General features: G+C 37.4%; 1 protein-coding gene across 5 annotated transcripts in view; it reads left to right on the plus strand.

The window, feature by feature from the left end:
- Positions 1-22,930, plus strand: part of NRXN1 (neurexin 1) — a 1,071,934-nt gene that overhangs the window by 1,031,921 nt on the left and 17,083 nt on the right. For 3 of the 5 annotated variants that reach the window (XM_046659961.1, XM_046659966.1, XM_046659963.1), the window contains one exon: positions 14,664-14,751. In XM_046659961.1, the coding sequence (XP_046515917.1) occupies positions 14,664-14,751 (88 nt within the window). The remainder of the gene's footprint in view (positions 1-14,663; positions 14,752-22,930) is intronic. The other 2 variants (XM_046659962.1, XM_046659964.1) reach the window with 1 other exon arrangement.

The following is a 22,930-nucleotide window of genomic DNA, read 5'->3' on the forward strand; positions in this document are numbered from 1 at the left end:
TACAACTACACTGCAAAAATTGGTACTCCATTTTACAAATGAGAGGTTAAATGAATCACCCAAGTTCTCACAGAACCAGATTTAAACTTGGGTCCAACTTCAATGTCCATACACGGAATCACTAGGGAGCAGTGTTACAAGATCCCCAAATCAGTACTTTCTTGTCATTGCCCTCAAGTCAATTCTGACTCCTAGCGACCCTGTGTACAGCAGAGCGGATCCCTGCCCTGTCTTTTTGCACCATCCTCTCACCTTCCAGCACTCTGTCAAACAATGTTCCGCTGCTATACGTAGGACTTTCATGTCAAATTTTCAATTTTCAAGTAAAAAGCTGGTCCTAGGAAACCAGAAAATGGGCTACCACAGAAAGCATCTGTCTCTTTGCTCAGGATACACTAAGTGAATCACCCACCCTGGGTAAATACAGTGGAACCCCTCCATGGCAGCATCAGGTTCTACCTGGAAGTACAAGCCAGGGTACCTCCCAGTCTTTCAGGTAACAAGGAGGTCAAAGACAGTCAGGTTTGACTAGATCTTGGAAAACAGAAACTGAGGTATTTGGAGTCTAGTTCAAATAAGTTTTCTTGGACTAAAGGAAATAAGAAAATCTTACATGAGATAGTAAAAATGTTACTGGGCAGGTCACTTACAAATAAATGTGCTACTTTCATAAGGAACTTTGCATTTTGAGGGAACTAATAGATCCTGTGTATTTTAAGCCATGAGCCTTAACTGAGTGCTCTAAATCACCAAGGCTTTCTTATTGGAGAACCTCTCTGACCCTTTTTCTCTTATAGCCAATTTATTATTTCTCAAGGTAGAGGACCTTGATTATCTGGATTTACAGCTCAAAGCAGATCTGAAGGAGCAAATTTGAGAAAAAGGTGCCTATAAACTCTTACAGTGGTAAGTAAGAGAAAAACCAGTGAGAGTAGGCATTGACGAAGAGGTGACAGAATTGTTTGGGGACCTAAGGAGCAGGGCAGTGATACTGTCCTCTTTGGAATCTGAAATCGCTAGTACTGTGCTCTGGGTACTAATGCTCGTAACAGTGATACTGAGCCATCAAGAAAAGCTTGTCTTCTGAACTTTTTATTTGAAAGGTGAAATATGATTTCAGAAGTTCTTATAATGGCAAATGACATATTTTTTTGTGAACAGAAAGCTTATTTCTTGTCCTTTATCAGCAGGCATCTGAGTAATGAGAATGAAGGGGAGAGGACAGGGATTGCAAAGGTGTGTGGGGAAGGAGAAGGGCACAGCCGTGTGGGAGAGGCATGTCAGCAAATGCGAGGAAACACGTCAGAATTGAGTGGGACGGATTGTAAAATGCAAGGCTGGAGAGAGAAAAGCCATCCAGAGAGGACGTGCTTAATCACTTAGCAATCTGTGTTTTACACATGATCTTTATTTATCACAACATTTTTAATGGAAAAAACAAGTGTGAATAGTGGTCAAAGAAGGGGTCATTAGACAATGGCATAACTAAATAAAACCCTCAAATACCTGTAGGAAGAGTTCAGCCACAGACGCCATCTGGTGAAATGCGTACACAAAGGCAGGCTCTTTAATGAAGCTCCTAGTCCTCAATAGAAGACGAGGAAATTCTCCCCCAGCATTTGTACGAGTGTTCTTCTGTTGGTCCTTAGTGGGTGTTGCATGGGTTGCTGAGAGCTTTTCCATCTGGCAGTTCTAGGTGATGTCAGCAGATGCCATTCTCTGATATTTCTCAAAGGCTTTGCTTAAAATTTTTAGTAAAACATAAAGCAGAATTGAAAAATGCAAATCATGTTTGAAAAACTTGGGAAAAGTAGCCAATTATTCTTGCTGCTATTTTTACCTTCCTCTTACCCAAACATGAAACTGGGAGCAGTGGATGAAATAGAATGTCAGTTGGGTGGAGAGGTAAGAGGCCAGAATCTACTCCTAAGTGAGACACTCAGCGATGCAGTGACCATGCCAACTTAGGGTTTCCCTCTCTTTCTTATAAGGGAATTGGAACAGATAAGTCAACAAGTCTCCAAACTCTGAAACAAATGCGATTTGATGAATTCTTGGTTACATCATTCAGCTAGAGAGAAAAGAAGAGAAGCTCCTTGGCTTTTCGATATATTGATGATGCGATGTTTTTTGAGGTGTTTTAAAAAGTGCTCTCATATCAAATATGTAATTTGTTCCATTATAGAATGTTTAAACATGAAAGTGCAAATTTAAGTCAGGAAATTGCTCTTCCTTTGTGAAGGGAATGTCTGTGTCTAAAGATCTCAGGAGTCCAGTGCTAGGAATAAACTTTTCTTTCCATGTTGCAGGGAGAGCAAAGTGAGAATGTGCACAGAGCCAGCTGTGTCTATGTAATAAATACTCTCAACAACATCTTCTAAGTGCCAACCACTGTGCTAGACAGTGTGCCTCTTCAGCCCTAGAGAATTTATTACTCATAATAATCATGCAAAATAGGTGTAAATGACTTCATTTTTACTTAGGAAGAAACCTAGAAAAGTTAGAAAACTTGCCCAAAGTCACACAGCTAGTAAGTGGCAGAGCTGGGATTTCAGCCCACTCTGTCTAGCTCTGACACCTCTGCTCATTCCATGGTCATTGGTGAAAGAGCAACCTTCTGCTCATACACGGTCTTCATTTGCATGCCTCCATGCAATCCAGGGCAGGGAAGTCTGGTTCCCTATTATATTTCTCCTCTGTATAACTCCTTATTAATCAAAGATATTCAATAAGTGATTCTGAATGGGTGAATGAATTAATAAATGAGTGACTGCATGGAAGAATCGAACAAAAGGTATACATTTTATGAATGCATTCTGTCCTGCACTTGTTTCTTAGTCTGAATTTGATGGCTAGTCTCAGCCAGCCCTTATCTTCATGCACTTTATTTCAGGAAGAAGAAAAAACTTTCATCCTGTAGGTAGATTTTAAAGGAAAACATTATAAAGGCATAGTTTCTTTACAATCAAATGAAGATAATGTTAAGACTATCGTGATAGAGTTCAGGGGAGATAGGGAAAGTTGGGGGGCTATTATATAGGAAAAAAAACCTCAGAATGGTAGTCAACTATTTTTTCTCAGTCGTTCCTATAAAGCAGGCTATGTCTTATGGCTTTCTCAGGGGACAGGAATGCTTCATAAATGCAGGCAGACCAACATATTGCAAGACAGCTTTAGCTTTTCCTTTCTTCTAACTTTCAGTCATTCTCTCTTTTCAGTTAAAGATAATGTCACTTTTTGCTATTTCTCTACCATGAATTTCCAGCCATGAAGTATAATGTGGAAACCAGTTATAAAATTTCATTGTCACTTCTGGAGTTGTTAGAAGGCAGATAAAATCTTTGAGAAAGTGTGCTTTTTGCCAAAGTTCTCGTCTCCCACTCTTAGGAGTTATACTCCTGAAAAATAATCTATACTTACCTTATTTTGAGATTTAATGAGCTGTTATAAATGAGCATTTGTGACGAACATACACCTAGATGTGGTGAGCTTAGAGAAGATGACCATCAGGAATAAGATTATTTGAAATGATTCTACCAATTCAAGTGTCGTGTGTAATATTTCTTCTATTTTTAAAGTAAAGATGAATCATTCACTCTTAACTTTATTAATTCTATTTTCACACTCATAATTATTCTCATGAAATGCTTTTATTTTAATTGCAGATACTTAAAGAAGATAAGCCAGGTTTCAGAGTGTGATGACTTTTTCCATTCTTAATTAAAGTATAATTGACATGGGGCCGGCTCGGTGGCGCAGCGGTTAAATCCACACATTCCACTTCGGCAGCCCGGGGTTCGCCAGTTGGGATCCCAGGTGTGGACGTGGCACCGCTTGGTAAAAGCCATGCTGTGGTAGGCATCCCATGTATAAAGTAGAGAGAGATGGGCACGGATGTTAGCTCAGGGCCAGTCTTCCTCAGCAAAAAGAGGAGGATTGGCAGTAGTTAACTCAGGGCTAATCTTCCTCAAAATACAATAAAATAAAATAAAGTATAATTGACAAATAAAAGTTGTATATATTTAAGGCATGTGATTTGATGTTTAGATATGCATATACATTGTGAAATAATAGCCATAATCAATGGTGATAACATTTTTAATCAATTCTATTGAATTTCTGTGATAGATGTTCTGGAGGCATAAAGCATAGACATAAACTCTGTCCTACAGAAGTATATGAAATAAGATAAAACATACACCTAAGCAGTTCCCATACTTTTAGATTTAAACATAATTTGGAAAGGCAAATACTTCCATTGTTCTAATGCACTAAGAAAATACTGCTCAGTGTCTTTAAGAGTTAACTAGCATGTTATCATCCATGTAGAGGACACAACCATAGACAATGTTGTGTTATAACTACAAATACAACCACTACAAGGAGCCGATGCTGTGTGGGTCCCACTTAGAGAATCAGTCTCCTCTTCTGCTCCCCTCAGCTCCCCTCCCCTCTTCTCCTTCTCATTCTCCTCCTTCTTTCTCTCTCTTTGTCTCTCTGTCTCTCTCTCCTTTAATTGGCAGCATTTGCTAAGTGATCTGTTTTTCCTGTTTATCTGTTGATTTATTTGCACTTGATATAAGAGGACGTGAATTAAAAGTAAACTCTGGATGCGGAGATAAAATAAGTCAGGTTGTCACAGTCGTCTAAGTCCTGGGAATGTGACTAAGGAGGAGAACTTAGAGGGAACTCCAGCATCCCTGCATCTGTGCAGTAACTCTCCAGGAGGCGCGGCCTGGAGAAGTAATCGCAGTGCCAGGCACGGATTGGCATTTCCTGTCTTGTAGGTTACTAATGAGACTGATACATACTCCCTAAATAAGCAATGCTGAAAGGAAGCCTATCCTGGTATAAAAAGGGTCAGCCCAAGAACAGCAGCATTAGCATGAGGGGCTGGTTGGATGCAGAGATACAGATCCTGTTCAACTGGGGAAGAAGAGAATTTCAAGACCTGAAAATTAAATTTATTGTTGTTAAGTGGATATTTGGCTGCCCTCTTTAAGCGCTCCCCAGAACTGTTCTTTATATAGTCATGTGAGAAAGAAAAATAATTCCTTATTAGTTGTAATAATAACATATAAACACTGCATTGTGGGAACTTTCATATTGCCAAAGTGCTTTCATACGTGTCAAATTTGATCCACATAACATCCCTATGAGATAGAGAAGTTATTATGATTCACATATACAAATGATTATATATACATATATATATTCATATGGTATATATATTTACATGTATAATATATATATTCTTATATACTATTGAAACACAGAAAACAGTCCAAGATGATGCATACTGCTTATGAGATCCAGACTGAGTCTTGATTTCTAGAGTAGTATATATTTTCCATTTTTGATCAGCAAATTAAACTGAAGTGGTTTACCAGTACAGCATATGTTTTAATAAGCCAAAGTGTGCACCAGAAGGAATGAAGTAGTCAGATAAGGAAGCTTGGAGTTTTAGTTTCACTCTAGCAGCAAAGAATGGATCTTCTCAATATATGAACAAAATAACATTGTAGCATCTGAGCCAGTTAATGTTTACTCTCAATCACTGTTTGAGAAAAACATTCATCACTCATAAAGGTGCTACTCTGATATTGGCTTATTTAGGGGAGCTCCGTGTAGAACTTTGCATGTGTTCAACTCGTGGCTCAAAAATAAAATCAAAAATCAACTTTCTGTTAACTAAGTCATCATCATTTCCAAACACATCCCTATTTCTTGCTATTCCTTACTCCAAGCACTGTATGGGATAGAAGTTCTCATACATCCCCAAGTTAAAGCTCTATCAAGGGGACATTGGTCATGGCACTATCCAGTAGGAAAGAAATATTTTTATCAAACATGTTGACTTTTTTTTTCTTCTGCTTTTTCGCCCCAAATCCCCCCAGTACATAGATGTATATTTTAGTTGTGGGTCCTTCTTCTTGTTTTTTTTTAAAGATTGGCACCTGAGATAACAACTGTTACCAATCTTATTTTCTTTTTCCCCCAAACATATTGACTTTGAACCTCTGGGTTCTGGGGCCATGTAAATGAGACTGCTCTGATCAATGAACGCATGTCTAGATTGTATCTGGAGAAACAACCAGTAGTACTATTCAATGGTCGCATCCATTATTTATTCCTAAGATGTAATAAGGGATAATTTGAGAAAACCCTAATGATGATTATGTAAGAGAGACAAAGATAAATATCTCATTAGCACTTACATTGTGAAAATAGTAGTTAATAAGAGAGCCCTTGAAAGTTGGGAGACTTTTCGTCAGTGGATTAATGAGAAGAGAGACAAAGAGTTCATTGAGTTAATTTTGTAGACAGCATGGCCTGCAATGTTCCAAATAAAGGGGAAAGATAGACAGGAAAAGATACAATAATTTACATTTTCTTTCTTTCCTCAAGAATTTAGTTATGCATTTATGTGCAGAGATGGGAGGCAAGATGTTTAAGGTGTTTAAAAAAGTGAGTTAAGAAAAGATTGCCACAAGTAAATAAGGAACTTTCTGAGTATATTCCATTTCAAAATAACTGAAGTTATATAAATATTTTAATTTTTGTAACTGGGTTTAATAAATTGAACTCTAGCATTCATTTTGTTCCCTTTTTAGTGCCACTTAGTGTGCTGCCATATCAAATTGTGCAATAGCTATGTATGTGTGTCTCCTTGTATACGTGTGTTTTCTTCATGACAATTTTAGCGGTTACCTATCTAAAATCCAATACTCTCCTTTGCCCCCTTATAACTTATTTTAAATTTATTTCATCATGTATGTTTATAAACCACACCAAATCCTCTAGAGAACAAGATGGTTTTGGATGGCTGGATGGATAGGTAGATGGATGGATGGGTGATGAATGGATAGATAGAAGTCATCTGGGATAAGAGACAATCACAGTCTCATAGCTTTGCCATTAAATAACAGTATAATTGTGGTCAAACAAAAGCAGGTAATTTTCTACCTTCAGTTTCCTGATATGTAAAACAAAGGGCTTAGACTAATGATCACTGAGGTCTGGCTCAGTACAAGAAGATGTGTGACTATTTGACTAAAATATGATTTCATTGCCAAACGTGTTAGATGCCAACATTGAAAGCCTGGATTTTGGAGGCACGTTAGGTGAAACTATCCATCACTGGCATTTTACAATTATAAAATCTGTTTTGGCCTCATTACCAGTAAGGATTTTCAGTTCAACGTGTGTGACTAATTAGTCCATTCAGTCACAATAGTTGGACTAGAGATTCATATTGACACAGCTAGAAGCCTAGATTTGCATTGTAAACATCTGTTAGTATTTATTTAATTTGGAAATGGCCAAACCCATTTCAGAAAGTGCTTTGTCCAGAAACAAAACAAAGAGGGAACACATTCAATCACATGCATATTCTAGTTTACCTTTCAGCACCTCCACTCCACTCCCAGCAGTCTTTGGAAGTTTTACAACCCCAAATTTTAATTAGTGAGAATCTAGGAGAGAAGATTTTTCCAGTGCTTTCCTGAAAACCTAAACTTTACTTTTTCTTTTGGCCAGTCCTCCTATATTGCTTTGGCTAAAAATGGAAATGCAATATGAACATAGAGATTATCAGAAGCTTAAAGAAATAGTAAAAGAGATGTACTATATTTTTTTTTTTTTATAAAGATTGGCACCTGGGCTAACAACTATTGCCAATCTTCCTTTTTTTTTTTTCCCCTGCTTTATCTCCCCCAAACCCACCCTGTACACAGTTGTATATATCTTAGTTGCACGTCCTTCTAGTTGTGGGATGTGGGACGCCACCTCAACAAGACCTGATGAGTGGTGCCATGTCCGCACCCAGGATCTGAACCCTGGGCCGCTGCAGCGGAGCTCGCGAACTTAACCACTCGGCCCCGGAGCCGGCCCCTGTACTACCTTTTTTAAAACATAAATTTAATTCAAGTTTCCTGATACCAGGTTTCTATTTTGCAGGTTTCTATTTTGTATAACTTTGCTTAAATATAATGTTCTTTTTTAATCAAGAAGGGTAAGGGATCTGAATTTACCGCCCCAAAATGTGTATCTTTGGCTTGATTATTTTTAAGGACAGATGACTCAGGAAGAAACTTTGACCTTACCCCCCAACTGCCTAAAAGACTTTAAGATAGGAGGCCTGTTTCAGGAAGGAGCTATCACCATAGATAACCACAATAGAATATGAACTAGATGTGGTAGGCAGGGAGAAACCTAGAAGGGCCCATTTGATCAAAGTCTTCTCCATGTCCCATTGTCTCTGCCAGGTTTTCCATCTGCATGTCAATTGCCTTCCTTCCCTCTGAAGTCCCAAACCACTACCCACAACATTGTCCTCTGTCTTTAGCTGAAGATGGTATTTAAGGTAGTGGCTTTGGCCATTTTGGCCAGTTACTCAATTTTCCTGGGTTTCTCCCATGTATACATGTTATTACACTTTGTTTGATTCTCTCCTGTTATTCTGTCTCATGTTAATTTCATTCTTAGGCCAGCCAGAAGAACCTAGAAGGTAGAGGAATATTTCTTCCTCCCCTGCAGCAGGAATTCAGTTCTTTTCTTTATCACATAATTTTCTTTAAATTCATTGTTCTGTAGCATTATTTCCACATCCCTACCTTCCCCTTTGAGTTTTGTCTATCAGGATGACCAGTATCAAATGCATGTAACAATGCATGTTAGAATGAGTAAGAGATTGTGATCTCTTTACCATAGTAGAGTTTTTGTATGCAACCCACTCTCAGTGCTCTGGAACCATTGCATACATTTTAAAGAGCCAAGAAAGTCTTGGAGAAAATTGAATGGCTTTCAAGTCTGTCTTTTTCCCAAGCAGACAGCTGATTTATGGTCACTTTTTATAATAACCTAAGGCATCAATTGGGAAAAAAAACCTTAACGAAAAGTGAAAGCTGGCTGTTTTCAGAGATATGTAAGCTTTGTCCTAAATATTCATGAATACCAATGTTCAAACATTCAAATTGGGTAAATAAGTGTACAAATGGGTATTTTTTTTTGAGCAGGCCCTTAACTATAACACTCAGAATAATAGCACCTCTCCCTGCATTCTGCATAAGTACGTTGTTGGTGAATATTTAATGAAGTAATAGTTATAGGAGCACTGTTACATTTCAAGAAAAATAAGCTATTTGAATTGAATTGATTGTTGTTATTTATATTAATGAGTGACTTGTACCTATACTTTAGAATAGAGTGGGCATAATAAGTTATTTGCAGGTAGGAACTGCAATTTATACCTTGCTAGGTAGTGACCATATTTTGTGCCTATCAGAAAATGCTGTGCATAGATGAGGTGGTGTTCCATATTTCTTAGTGAGTAATTGATGCTCATTTTCTTTGTTGGTCATGTGCTGGAGCTAAAATTCACCCTCACATATTGGATCTCAGTTTATTATTTTTATTTGTATCAGGTTAGTGAGCCATGGGATTGACATCTTCATGTGGCATCTACTACTTGGAGAAACAATTGACAAATAAGAACCGGACACTTGAGTGAGACAATGAAAACTACCATAGGACCTGTGCAGGGTCTCTAAATTCCTTTTTCACCTTTAATAGGATTGTCGATTAACTAAAATTACCAATTCTGTGTATTTCTTTATTGATTTGACTTGATCAAACTGACCCACTGTTTGGGAATTGTATTATGTATTACAATTGGGTTATTTTTCTGCAGTTTTTCCTTTTGGTGAAAATTGTGACAACTCCTAGAAACTTCTTGCCCCATAGGTTATCAGTACAGTGGGTTGAAACTTGCTTGGGGAATTTGTAACATTAATTCTGAATGCTGGCATATTTTTTTTCTTCAAGGAAACACTCCTAGCAATAAATCTTTTCTGGAGAGTCTGGTGAGATTTAGTTCTGAAAGCCAGACAGGAATGCTTTCTCTCTTCCAGAGCAGCTTCTCATAGACAAAAGTATCAGCAAAGACAAGTGTCCATCAGTTAGCCAAACTTAGCACATTTCAGCTAGCACCATACTCAGCCTCTCAGTTGTCTCAACCAGTTCAGTCTAAATGTCTGTCACATCAGTGAAAGATTAGGCTAGATAATGTTATGCAAGTGAGCACCATTGCTTGAGACACTAGTTTTTTTATGCTGAATTTGGATGTACAGCCAAATAGACCATTGCTATTTAGAAACACAGTTTCAATCAAAATTGTAGAGAAAATCAAGAATTTCTTCGCAGGCATCAAATTCGTAGTGGACATCTTTTGCACAGTTGGAATTTGCTCTTTTCCTCACCAAGCAGATTTGTCCTAGTGGAGTTTTCTTGTAGGTGTTTTCATGGGAATATATCAGTCTTCAGCAAAGCTGTTTATCATGAAGAATAAAGTCTAGGAATGCTGTTCTTGCCGGGGATATACTATTACAGGCTAAGTTTACTATCCTCTCATCATATCTTTTTACCACGCAGGTAGGCAATTGTGCTATATTTTCACATCAAGTGAACATGAAGCAAATTCTATTAAGGGCAAGGGGAAGGTTCCCTGTAAGTGAGAAAAAACAACAAAAATACATAGTGTTTCTCTGCTTTCTAAGTCGCCAGTGCTCTCTCTGTAATAACCCTGGATATTAAATAAATTGGTCTAACTTTTTACTATACATTAAAAACATTGTTTCTCCTCCATCCTGATTACATTTTCCTACCCTATAATACGTTGGTGTTTATCCATAGCATATGATGAATTGTTTCAGTGCCTTTTTTTCTTGAATTCTGCCCAAGTCATTTTTTACCTAAAGGTAAGGAGACCTAAGTATTGTTAGTAGACATTTTGAACGAGAACAGATGCTTGCCATGTGAATGTACAAACCGCTCTGAATTAGGGAGGATCAGCATGACCCTTTGACCTGTGAGTGGTTAAATGCACAGTTAGGGACACTTACCTAAATGGATGGTTAGGTAAAACTCATGCTTTTGCTTGATCACTAGTCTCTCTTTTTCAGCAGGTTGTCTCTTTTCTGAAAAAGGCTGCAAACATCAGGGAAAAGTATACTGAAGAATAGAATTGATTAATGTGACATATTTGAATTTCTTTCTCACTCTCTCAACAGCATATCATAGAGAGGCAGTTCCAAACACAGTGAATTAAATTTAAATTATGCAGCTTTGGCTAGAAGATTGTTCAGTCAATTCAGCCTCTGAAATAAAATTTGATTTTTTTCCTACACTTGAGCCACTTATGATTTTTCACACCGTGATGATTTCTGCCAAGGCATCTATTGACGTGAGATCTTTTTTTTCCTTCTTCTTCTCCCCAAAGCCCCCCAGTGCATAGTTGTATATTCTAGCTGTGGTTCCTTCCAGTTGAGCTATGTGGGACCCTGCCTCAGCATGATTTGATGAGCAGCGCTAGGTCCGGGCCCAGGATCTGAACCAGCGAAACCCTGGGCTGCCCAAGCAGAGCCGGCAAACTTAACCACTTGGCTGTGGGGCCGCCCCCTGATTTGAGATCTTTTATTCACAGACAATTGCTGGCTTTTGATTTCTGAAGGAAAAATATGATAAACAAAAATGTAAATTCATTAGACCAAGAAAAGTACATTAAAAACTAAAATATAGCTTTACAATAGGGTCATATTTGTAAAGCGATTTATTTCAACTGTACAGGGCTCCAGGAGGTACTATTTATTGTATGATATCTTCTGTTATTTAGGTATTGTGTTTGTGTTTTGTGAAAAGATAAAACTGAGAACATTCTAACTCTTTTTGTTTGCTGTGGGATTGTTCAAAAGACTGTTGAACACAGGTTAACTTTTAAAACAAAATTTGACTTGTGTGGCCTAAATAATTTAGTCTGCATGAAACACTGTGCACTGAATCACACATTTTTAGCCCATAAATTTCTTATTTTTTTCCTTTCTCTCCCCAAATCCCCCTTTTAAGTAGTTGTATATTTTAGTTGTTGGTCCTTCTAATTGTGGCATGTGGGACGCCACCTCAACATGGCCTGATGAGTGGTGCCACGTCGCCCCCCCCAGGATCCGAACCGTGGAAACCCTGGGGCGCCGAAGTGGAGCGTGTGAACTTAACCACTGGGCCACGGGGCCAGCCCCTTAGCCCTTAAATGTCTTTTAAGAAGCAGCCTTCACTATTTATATTTGATGTTTGATTTCTAATTCAGAATTTGAACCTAGGCAGTAAAAGATGGAAGCTTAGTTCACAAAGTACCAATATAGCTACTATATTTTGATATAAATACTAATGCGAGGTCTAAAGGTGAGAATAATTCACATGTATAACTTCTGGTTTAATATCTAAAATTGTATTATTTATAAATATAGTGCAAAAAAAGATTAAATTGGTGCTACATTCGTGAAATAATAATAGTGTTGATAACATCACAACTTTTATAAGCATTTACAATGTGGTCTTATTCTAGGAACTTTTTGTATACTAATATAATCCTTATGACAGTAGGGACTATTATACTTTCTGTTTTTTTCCAGATGAGAAAAATGTGAGACAGAACAGTCTTTAAATTTTTAAAGCAAGGTTTCTCAACTTCTGCACTATTGACATTGGGGTCACGTGGTTGTTGGGGGAGGACTGTCATGTGCGTTTTAGGACATTTAACAGCACCCCTGGTTTCTACCCGTTAGATGCCAATAGTAGCATACCCTCCCACCCCCAGCCCAATTGTGACAAGCTAAAATGTCTCCAGACATTGCCAAATGTGCCCCCCCACCCAGGTGGAGAGGGGAAAGGGGGACATCATTGCTGCTGGGATGAGAAGTGCTGGATTAAAGAATTTATTCACATCCTCCTCCTCCTCCCCCTGTCAAGGACAAGACAACAGCCCTGTACTGATTTCATCAATATAGTCAAAATTCCTCAAGGAAAATTAAAAATTATCTTATAACCTTGAAATTAATTTTGAAGAGTATCCACTGTGGTGGAGAAAGAAGTAGCTTTCCACTTCGAGTTGGCTCTAGAAAAATAGCGGATTATCTGCTCTGGGGTGAATCGGAACAATTGACCTGCAAGAGCTCATAATCCAATAACTTGTTATTATCAAGTCAGTTTAGATGTTATCCTGCAGGATGTGCTCGTGCCGAAAGAGGATGGGTTTTTGCCTTTTAAAGCTCCCTTTAATGAAACATGTCTGCGTGACTGTCACACCAATTGTTGGTGTGCTATCACTGCCATGAACAGTTACAATTCCAGAAAAACTGATATTTTGAACTCCCTCTTTTAAAATAACAGCAGCAAAATGAATGAATCCAGTCTCCCAACTGTCTCAGAGGAATTAAGAACAGAAAACATGAAACCATCTCAAAATGATATTTAAATGCTTGCATTTATTTAAAGTCATACTGTGAAACATTAGCATCTGAACAAATTCCTTATTCTCAAGTAATTACACAGCTTGTGATTAAAGATTTTTGAGCCTAATTTTTGTCACAAAAGTGCATTATCCCTTGTCTCCATTTTTCAAATGGCAATTATTAACAGTTATTTCCTTATACTTTAATCTCTGACTACATTAAGTACTCCTTGAGTGAAAGTAAGTCATCATATTTCTACCTTTTTTAAAAATGGGGACCTATATTACTGTAATTCCGCTTTTAAATAAGGACTTCATCAGTGTTGTGATTCTGATAATTGTCTAAACAATTATAATCTCCTTAATCCTTAGCTAATGTAATGAGATATTTTCCTTCTTGTACCTTGAATTCTCTCTGCATTACCTTAGCATTAGCTGAATCTGATGCAAACCTTCCAAATTTCCATGCAATATCTATGCTGAGTTTACTGCTGCTTGTGAGTGGCAATAAAGAGCAACCTTTGGTGCTCGTAAATGTGTTGATTATGTGACTAACCGCTAGGATTTACACACTCTGCTTTTTATTACAGTGATGGTTATCTTTTCTGCTGTAAGTGCAATGAAGCAACTAGAATGTCACAGAGAAAACTGTCACCTCTATCCTCTTTACTGTAAAATATCATCCCCCCATACACTTTTTATTTATTATGAAACCTTAATGAAGAAAAGGACGTTGAGGAAACGATACCTACAATCTGAATGTTACAAAACTGAGAATTGAGAATGAAAGCTCAACACAAAATTGAAAAATACCTTAAATGGACTATATTTGTTTCCCTTCTTACATCAGTGAAAGGTATTCTCTACTTAATCTGTGTTTCCTAATAATGACAAGCTATATCTCAAAGATTCATCAAATTCAACCTGGTTGTGAATATAAAATGTGATAGCTGTTCTGCTTTTAGGAAGCCAAGCCCAAGTACTGCATAAAGCCTACTGATGCGTACATTGTAGCACTCCAGGGCTGTAATAAATTTCAAATCATCTGTTTCTGCCAGCTTGCTTTAAACCTCTTACGCTACTGTGTGAGGCTTCTCTGTGCAGTTGAATGGATGGATATGTACACGTTGGCTACCATCCTTTCTGTGTCCTCATGTAAACTAAGCTATAATCAAGTTTTCACAAATATGCAAATACTTCCATGAAGGATCCAAAATAAGTTGAAAAATGTAAGCTCTGTGTCCTTGGGAAGGCAAATATTGAGTTTTGTTTCTCAACCTGTCACGTAAAAATAAGCAGTGCTTCACTTGTCAATGAGACGAACGTGAAAGGATCCGTTAGGTCCCTTTAAATTAATCTATTGAATGTGATTCTTTTACAGACCACAGATGACATCCTTGTGGCCTCAGCAGAGTGTCCCAGTGATGACGAAGACATTGACCCCTGTGAGCCGAGCTCAGGTGGGTTAGGTTAGTCGACTTTTTTTATTACTTTCTTTGCTTTACTCTAAATCTTTATTGCATGCCATAGTCCTTAGAAAAGTCTTGCATTTATATCTAGAAGCCCACCCTATTAGACAGTGTCTCACTGTGAGATGAGTTCTTGCTTTTCACTTGGATAAATTTCCTGTCATTTATTAAAAAACAAATTTTTCAAAACAAAACTCACCAAGATTATGTATTTCAGAAAAAGCAGTGGGAGACAACACACAAGGCTGGTACCTGACTGTTCGCGTTGCAAGAACTCACAACATAATTTTTGTGTATAGCAGTGTAATAGGCTTTCCCTTGGATCACCTATAGTAAATTGTAAAGCTTAAAAATTGCAGTGCGTTGTGGAAAATTACTTGACCTTTCTGCTGACAAAAAGTCCCCACCACTCATTCTGCCAGTAAATTGTCATAAGTGATATATTTCTGAATTTTGGAAGTGAAGGTATTATGGCAGGAGTAAACAGCCAGTAGAGTCCTTGATACATTTAATAGAGAAATACATTTAATAAAGAAATATTTGAGTCATGCCGTGTCCCCCTAAAATTCAAGCTGATGCATTTTAACTCCAGTTGGTGCACAATTTCTCCTCCTCCGTTGTGATATGGTATAACTGACTAATATATAAATACTATTTCCATGCAACCTTGTACCATTAAGTAGCAGCAGTGGACCCTGAAAATGAATCATAGCCTGGATTTGATTCCAGATATTCGTAATACCAAGTTTTAGGGTCATTTGCATTAGTTTCCTTTGTAAAGCAGTGTTTCTTAAAATTCAATAATTTTCTTATTTAGGTTAACAAAATGAGTGAGGTAGATATGGACTAACCACTATCGACTACCTCATGACCTCTGTAGCTGTCACTTAGAAGCCAGGAGAACTTCAAGTCACAACAAAATAACTAATTTGCATTCTTGTGAAGAATATCACTTTAAATCTACTCACTCTGACATTTGGAGAAAAACATGGTTCAGGATGCATATCTTGCATCTCCTTTTGAATATGACTTCTTCCTGCTGATTGTAGCTACATACTCTAAGCACTTAGAGCAACTACTGAATGCCAATGAGGAGCAGAACCTCAGCAATCATCTCAGCAAGAGAAGGTTTGGGAGACTCAGGCTGGTTGTGTTCTCATCCTCCTTCCCCCAGCCTCTACCCCAACAATCAAAATTCTCAGCCTCCAGAACCAGCTTTCCTACACAATTATTAGAACTGTAATGACCATCCATTCCATTCCTCCAGTTTATTGATCTTTACAGCCATTGCCTTTTGATTGTCTGGACAGATGTGGTCACTTCATGATACTATCCCTGAGCTCCTTTGCCAGGATCCTGCCTTTGTTTTCCTTGGCATCCTCATTCTCTCTGTTTTAGCCAGAAAAAGAGAAAAAAGTTATTGCTCTTTTGTCCATTACATGAGCCCCATCTTTTTGCCTTCTCTCTCCCTCAAATTTCTTCTTTCCCCATTTCTCCTATTCTCACATGCCCAACCATGACATTCTTTTTTGTATCTAATCTTCTCTGAGATCGTCCAGCATGCATTGTTCATAAAACAAACTCTGGTATTTGTTTGTACATTGATGTGTGTGTTTACATTTATATTTGATTTTGTTTTCTCAATTAGGGTTTTTTTAATAGAAGTTGATTTTTTCAGTATTTTCCAGCATATTAACACAGTGCTGAAAACAGTATAGGTTCTTACTAATTACAGTACTTGCTGGTGTTCCTCTGGCCTGAATCCTACTCTCGCTGTCTGAGTGTAGTCTATCATTCTCTTTATATAGAGTCCTCACTTTAAGTACCTAGTAAATCCAGTGTGAGAAGTCTAATTGCACTTCAAATCGTCACTTCTTTTACTTCTTGAACACAGCTAAGTGATCCAATTCTTCTAGCCATTGCTTATATGTCTTACCAACCCTTCCTTATAGACTAGTTTACTGCCTCGCCCTTTCTCTGGGGAGACTGACCCTAAGAACAGGATGGTGGGATGGGGGATGGGAGAGGAGGGAGAGTGGGAGGATGGGGAGGAGGGAGGAAGGGGAAGAGAGAGGAGAGGAGAGAAAAAGAGAGAGAACATTTTTGTCAACCTCCTCTCCTTTTTATTTACTTGACTTTTGTCTGCTTTGTTAAATATTATAATGCAATGGAAAGTGAGGAGCATCCTGTTAATAGCCGTACTCCAGATAATCTTTCTGTCTCTGTTTTCCTTTCCACACTTATCACTATCTGAAAGACTCTTGTTTACTTATCTATTTGTTGCTTGTTCATTAATGTACAGCTTGCATCCTCCCGCAAGAAAGTAAGCTCCATGAAGCAGAAACCCTATTTGTCTTGCTCCATGCATGGATTTGTTGTGTAAATTTTAATTTTGTACCACTGCACCAAAGTCTGTTGTCCAATATACAAGACACAGCAGTTACTGACTCTACCTGATGACAGCTGTTTTGGTGCTCTTGCACCAAGCCTAGTTTAACTTCTCTTCTTCTCCCTCAGTGTTTCTTTCTTTGTTTCCTAGTTTTCAATTCAATTCCTCTTGAGGCTTAACCTTCAGATTCCATTGCTTCAATGGGATCTTTCACTGTAAGCTTTTCTTCAGATCTTACCTTTCCTTGATAGTGTCTTAATAGTGTATTCCATGAGTAGTTTCTCTTTCGATATTACATTTTGTGAGATATCTTTTCTACATTGGCTTTTTCTGTTCAATCCCTATTTTTTTTTTCATGCCCATCTTTAATAATTCATGCATGTTGCTTTTTTGGCAGAATTGGCTCTGTTCATGTGACAGCTTCCTATGAAATTCTTAGTTTATGAGATTTGTTTCTACTTTACAACTACTTTTTTGGAATAGAAGTTTTGGGGTTTTTTTCATCCTCTTCGAATCTGAATATTTTTTCATTATAGTGTGTCCCTCCTGCAGGTCTTTGTTTCTTAACGTAATGATGTACTGGTTTTCTTAAATATCTTTTTCTTGCTTGTTTTTCATCTTGATTACAAATATAAAATAATACGGACAAAAATTGTAGTTGCTGATGTTATGAGACTTTGGATACTGTTAGATGTATCTTGATAAAAATCATTTCAGATATCAGCAGATCATATTTTGGGAAACTGAATTTTTAGGAAAGTAACATATTGAGTTAAATATTCAGGTGCATATTTCTGCTATGCACTTTTGCTACTCCTTAAGCAAGTTAAAGCAGATATTTTTATAAAAAGATGTATAATTACTTTTACAAGTGGGTTGTCCAAATTTTCTGTGTATTTCATGCCAATGTCTTTTAGGATCCCTGAGTATTTACATATGAAGTTTCTCTAATCACCCTGACTCACCCCCTCCTCACAAAATGCCTTCTTCTCTGAAGATGTGCTATGCTCATTATTTAAGTGCTTTCATAAAGCTATTAATGAAACAAATAGGACAAATCTGGCATCTTTGAACTCAAGTAAATTATACCTTTTATTAAATGTTTGATAAATTTGAATTACCATGTGGTTCCAGCCAGAACTATTAATGAAGAAGGAAGTTATATGTTTGGTGGATTGTCAGTTTCACCATTGATCATGTAGCATTGAGTCCAACTGTGCAGTCACCACTCTGCTAAGCTATGGGAGCAAAACGAGAGAGTTTACACCTTTAGTTCCACTCTACAAAAGGACATCTTTCATTTCTTTTATTCTACCTCAGATGCTTTTTTAGTAATTCTTTATGATTCCCATGTTCTTCATCTTTGACATTAAAATATCATGTTATTTTTGAGGTTATTGCACGAATTGAAACTAATGATATTTAAGGCACCTACCTCAATGCTTGGTGTAAAGTAGAGCATAAATGGCGGCTTTTGCCCAATTCAGTTATATAAAAAAGAATATTCAAGCTATTTTTTCCCTTTGACATAATGATGTAGCTTTTCTTGGCTCAAAATTGGTGGGCAAGTGATGAAATCACTCAGGCCTCCTGATGGGAGCTGTACATGTTGAAACTAGATCAGAAACAACCCCCTGGGTGGAAACACATGGAACTCAATTATACCTGATTCCAGCCACACTGTCCTGCATGGTTAGCATTGCATGACAACTTCACATTGGTATAAACAGTGTTTTAGAAGATGAGATGCTGGCTATGCAATTCAGAAGGTTTAATTGAACCTCATCTCTTAGTCGACAGGTAGAAATCTGAAGCAGCCATTAGTGGCTAGGTCACAGGTCACCATAGCCCTAAAACGCCTGGCTTCAGCTGCTGGGACATGTGACAAGTGGATGACTTCTTCTTCACACTGTTTTTCAAAAATGCTTACACCTTCTTTACTTTTCCCTCAGCCTAGAGATTTGATTACTAGTTTGAATGATTGAATATATGGAAAGCATGTTGTAGAACAATGGCTTGCTCATAATAAGTGCTATATGAGTGTTTGCTGTTATTACAGTTTTCATTATATAAATATATATGTTTTCCAAGACATCTTTTTTTTCACATGAACATAAATTTTTGAAAAACAGATTTCTCTGAAATGTTGTGTTTTAGGTTCACTTAGTAAATTGACAAAATCATGACACTACAAACCACTTAAATTCCAAGATGGCCCATAATCATGTCACTACACCTTAGTTTGAGGCCCTCTTCTAAATAGACCCCTTTCATAAAACTCCTGAAGAAATTTGAAGGAGTGATTTTGTGTCGATATCTGAGGCTATAAATAAAGGTGATGACCCTCTTTGCTGTGGGAACTTCCAGATGAATAGCTTTAGTTTGTCATTTGTTGCAAAGAGAGCAGGACCAGCTTTCTATTTCCTGGGAGCCCTATTTAAGAAAGGCAATTTCCTCTTAGATTTATGCTAAGAATAATATGTCTCTTCTCTTTATACATGTATATGTGGGCAGGGGTGGCTAACAGGATATTGGACCGCTTTCAAATCAATTAAAATAAAAGCTCTATTGAATAACAAAAATTCTGAGTAGTTATAGGAGGAAAAAAAGAATGTCATTTGTGGGACAATCTCTGAAACATTAGCTGAACCGAAGGGGATAAGGTTATCAGTACAGCCCCTCAAAGGATGACTGTTGATTGCCCATCAGTTGGATCACAGTGATCAGGGTTCAGGTTATATAAATAATAATAGATCACAATAATAACTGGTATTTAGTGAAGATTTATTCTGTGTTCATCATTGTTCTTAGTACTTTATAAATATTATTTTCTTTCATTATTTTACAAAACTATAAAGCCTTTTCATAGCTGAGGAGATTCAGAGAGCTTGTTAGTTTCTGTAATATGAGAGCTGGAGCTAGTAGGCTCTCTAGTTTACAAAAGGTGGGCTTTTAATTTCTTGGAATGCAGCGCTTGTTCTAGAATTCAGGCACCTCACAAATATAGGATTAATTTTTTAAATGTTCATTTAAATAATTCCACGGCTGGCATGGATTTAAATTTGATGGCAAAAGGTCCTTTACATATATTACTATTCATTAGGCTAAATTTGCTGCAATTACCATGCAGTTTTGAGTGGTTTTCCAGTGTGCTATTTTGAGCAAAGATCAAAGGATTTCTATTGAATTGATCCCATTAACCACATTAGGAATAAAGATATGTATATTGAACAAGGTGCATTTTTTCATTAAATAAGTAATCACAATCATTTAAAGGAATATATCACTTGTTAGATCATACTTTTAGAGGCTGATTAGAAGATAATTTTGTGCTACATTAAAGTTTTGGTTATTTATTATGTAATTATTCAAAAGCGAGTTTAATTAGCCCATAATAGCCCACACATTGCTGTTAAAATGTGGAATTTTGAGCTGCAGTCAGAAAAACAGCAGTAATGACATTCCATTTTTGGAAATGTTTAGAGCATCTTCTGAACACCAGGCCAGAGTCAGTGCTAAGGGCCCAACTAATCATAGGGGTGGAGGACAGGGCAACTGGATTTGGTATATTGATGGGCCAGTTGGCTTTCAGTGTGAGGCGTGCTGATGGAGGAACCATTTTTTTCCATATAAATTTAATTCTCCAGAAAACTGCAATAAAAATGAATGCTTGTATAGTTAAAATAGAAGAAAGTCATTAGACATCACTTGCACTCACTTTTCCCCTGTTTTTCTGAGAGCAGTAATGTCAAAACAAAAACTATGTTGGACAAAGTTAACCAGGCAAGGAAGATTTATTCAAGACTATTGCAATAGAAGGAAGCCGGCACTCAACCTGAGCTTAACTCACCGAAAAAAAGAGACTAGAGAGTTTTTAAGAACTGAGGTGGAGGGATCATAGGTCATCTGTGTTTGCTAATTGGCTTCACCCAAAGGAAAACTAAACCTCCTCCTTTGAATATCTTCATGACTGGAGGTAGTTTTACCACTTGGAGCGAAGGGCCTCCTCAAAGGTAGGCTCCTACCCTCCAACAGAAACTGGGAGATGGGGAGCTATCTTCCTTGAAGGTTATATTTCAAGTGGATGGCTCCCAGCTCCTTGAGAAAAATAGTTCTGGGTTGTAACACAAGCAGGAAGCTTTTGAAAATATTTACACATCAAAGGGGCAGAAAAGGAATCGGAATTACAAGTTTTCTAAAGTAACTGCTCTACAGAAAGGGAGGCCAGAGACCTAGAAGCAGGAAGAAGCCTATCTGCAGTTTGGTCAAACTGTGGGGAATGCCAAGATCTTCGTCAGTGAAGGTGACTCCACCTTTCCAGGCAACCACTTTCATTCACCAAAATTAGTTCCCAGCAGGAGGTCAGTAGGAAACAAAATAATAAACAAAAGGTGGTTTTTGTGTGTTTGTTTTCAGAACACAGCACTTTTTATTTAACATGAACTATTTTGACCTTTCTGTGATTTAAGATTTTTTTTTAATGATATAATGGAATGGATGATTATCACACATTAAACAAGCTCTTAAGAGCATTTTGTAAGAATAGTAATATACAACAGGGAGTGAGTATTAGTCATGGCCATAACTTTGATTCAGGTAGAACTAGTTTAAGTTGCAGCCCTTCCTGGTCTTGGGGAAGTTACTTAGTATCTGTGAAGCTCATTTTCCTAGTCTGTAAAATGGGGGAATAGGGTTGTTACCAGATTGAAAGAAGAAGATGCAAACACAGTGTTTGGCAGAGTGTCTGGCATATACTAAGAGTGTAACAAATAATTATGATAAACCCAATGGTGAGTCGAGGCCCTATTACTAGCAGCATCGGTTTGGGACCAGTAGATGCATTAGTCTACCTTGTAGATGTCCCTCATAATGCACACAGATTTGCTCTGAGTGAAAAATGAACAGAGTCCCTTTTGATGTTAGAGACAGTGGGCTCTATTCAAATGTCTTAACTAACATATGATTGACTGTTTGTAATAATTCCTTAGCAAATAAGTAAGTTTGCTGAGTTAGATTAAGCATTTACTTGCAAATCTGCAAAAAGGGCCTAACTGCTAATACAGAACCTTCCTACAATAAGTAACAGAAAAATCTGTTCAATAATGAGTACACAATAAATTTTTAGGCAGTCTACATGTATCTAGCCTTAAAACATTAATAACATTTCACATCACAAGTCCTTATTAGAGAATACTAAAATACCGTAAGAGCCTTTCTAAAGTGTGACATGTCCTGTTGAGCTTTGGAAGGAGACAATGAGATGTATTGACATGCTTTGAAATATTCACCAACACCGAAGGAAGAAATGTGGTATAGGTTTAGGAAAATAGAGGGTAAGTCCATCTCTTATGGAAACATGAAATCCAGGAAGAATGAAACCATGTTTTATTCTAATTTGTGTGAAATACCTGCTTTGATAATGAAATTGGTTCCTGTGGAGTTTTCTCGGTATTTATTGATTACATTTCCTCAGATGCTATCAGAGGTAAGTCAGAATATTCTGAATACCACACTATGGAGCATGCTGCCTCCATGAAGAGCCAATATGCTTTCTTTGTTGGGTCATGTGCTCCAAGGAGCAGTAAATGCTATGTTAGATGTTAGTCTATAGGCTTCATCTCACATCTTCTGACTTGTTGATTGAATCACGGTCATCATTAGTGACTCCTTACCCACTCCCAGTATTATAAGAAGCCTAGCATTGGTAATAATGTAGGAAAAAGACAAGGATACTTTATTATTTGCCAGGTTAAGAAAGGTTGTATTAAAGATGTCAGTACAGCCAGAGGC

This window comes from Equus quagga, chromosome 5 (assembly GCF_021613505.1).
Source record: "Equus quagga isolate Etosha38 chromosome 5, UCLA_HA_Equagga_1.0, whole genome shotgun sequence".
NCBI lineage: Eukaryota > Metazoa > Chordata > Mammalia > Perissodactyla > Equidae > Equus > Equus quagga.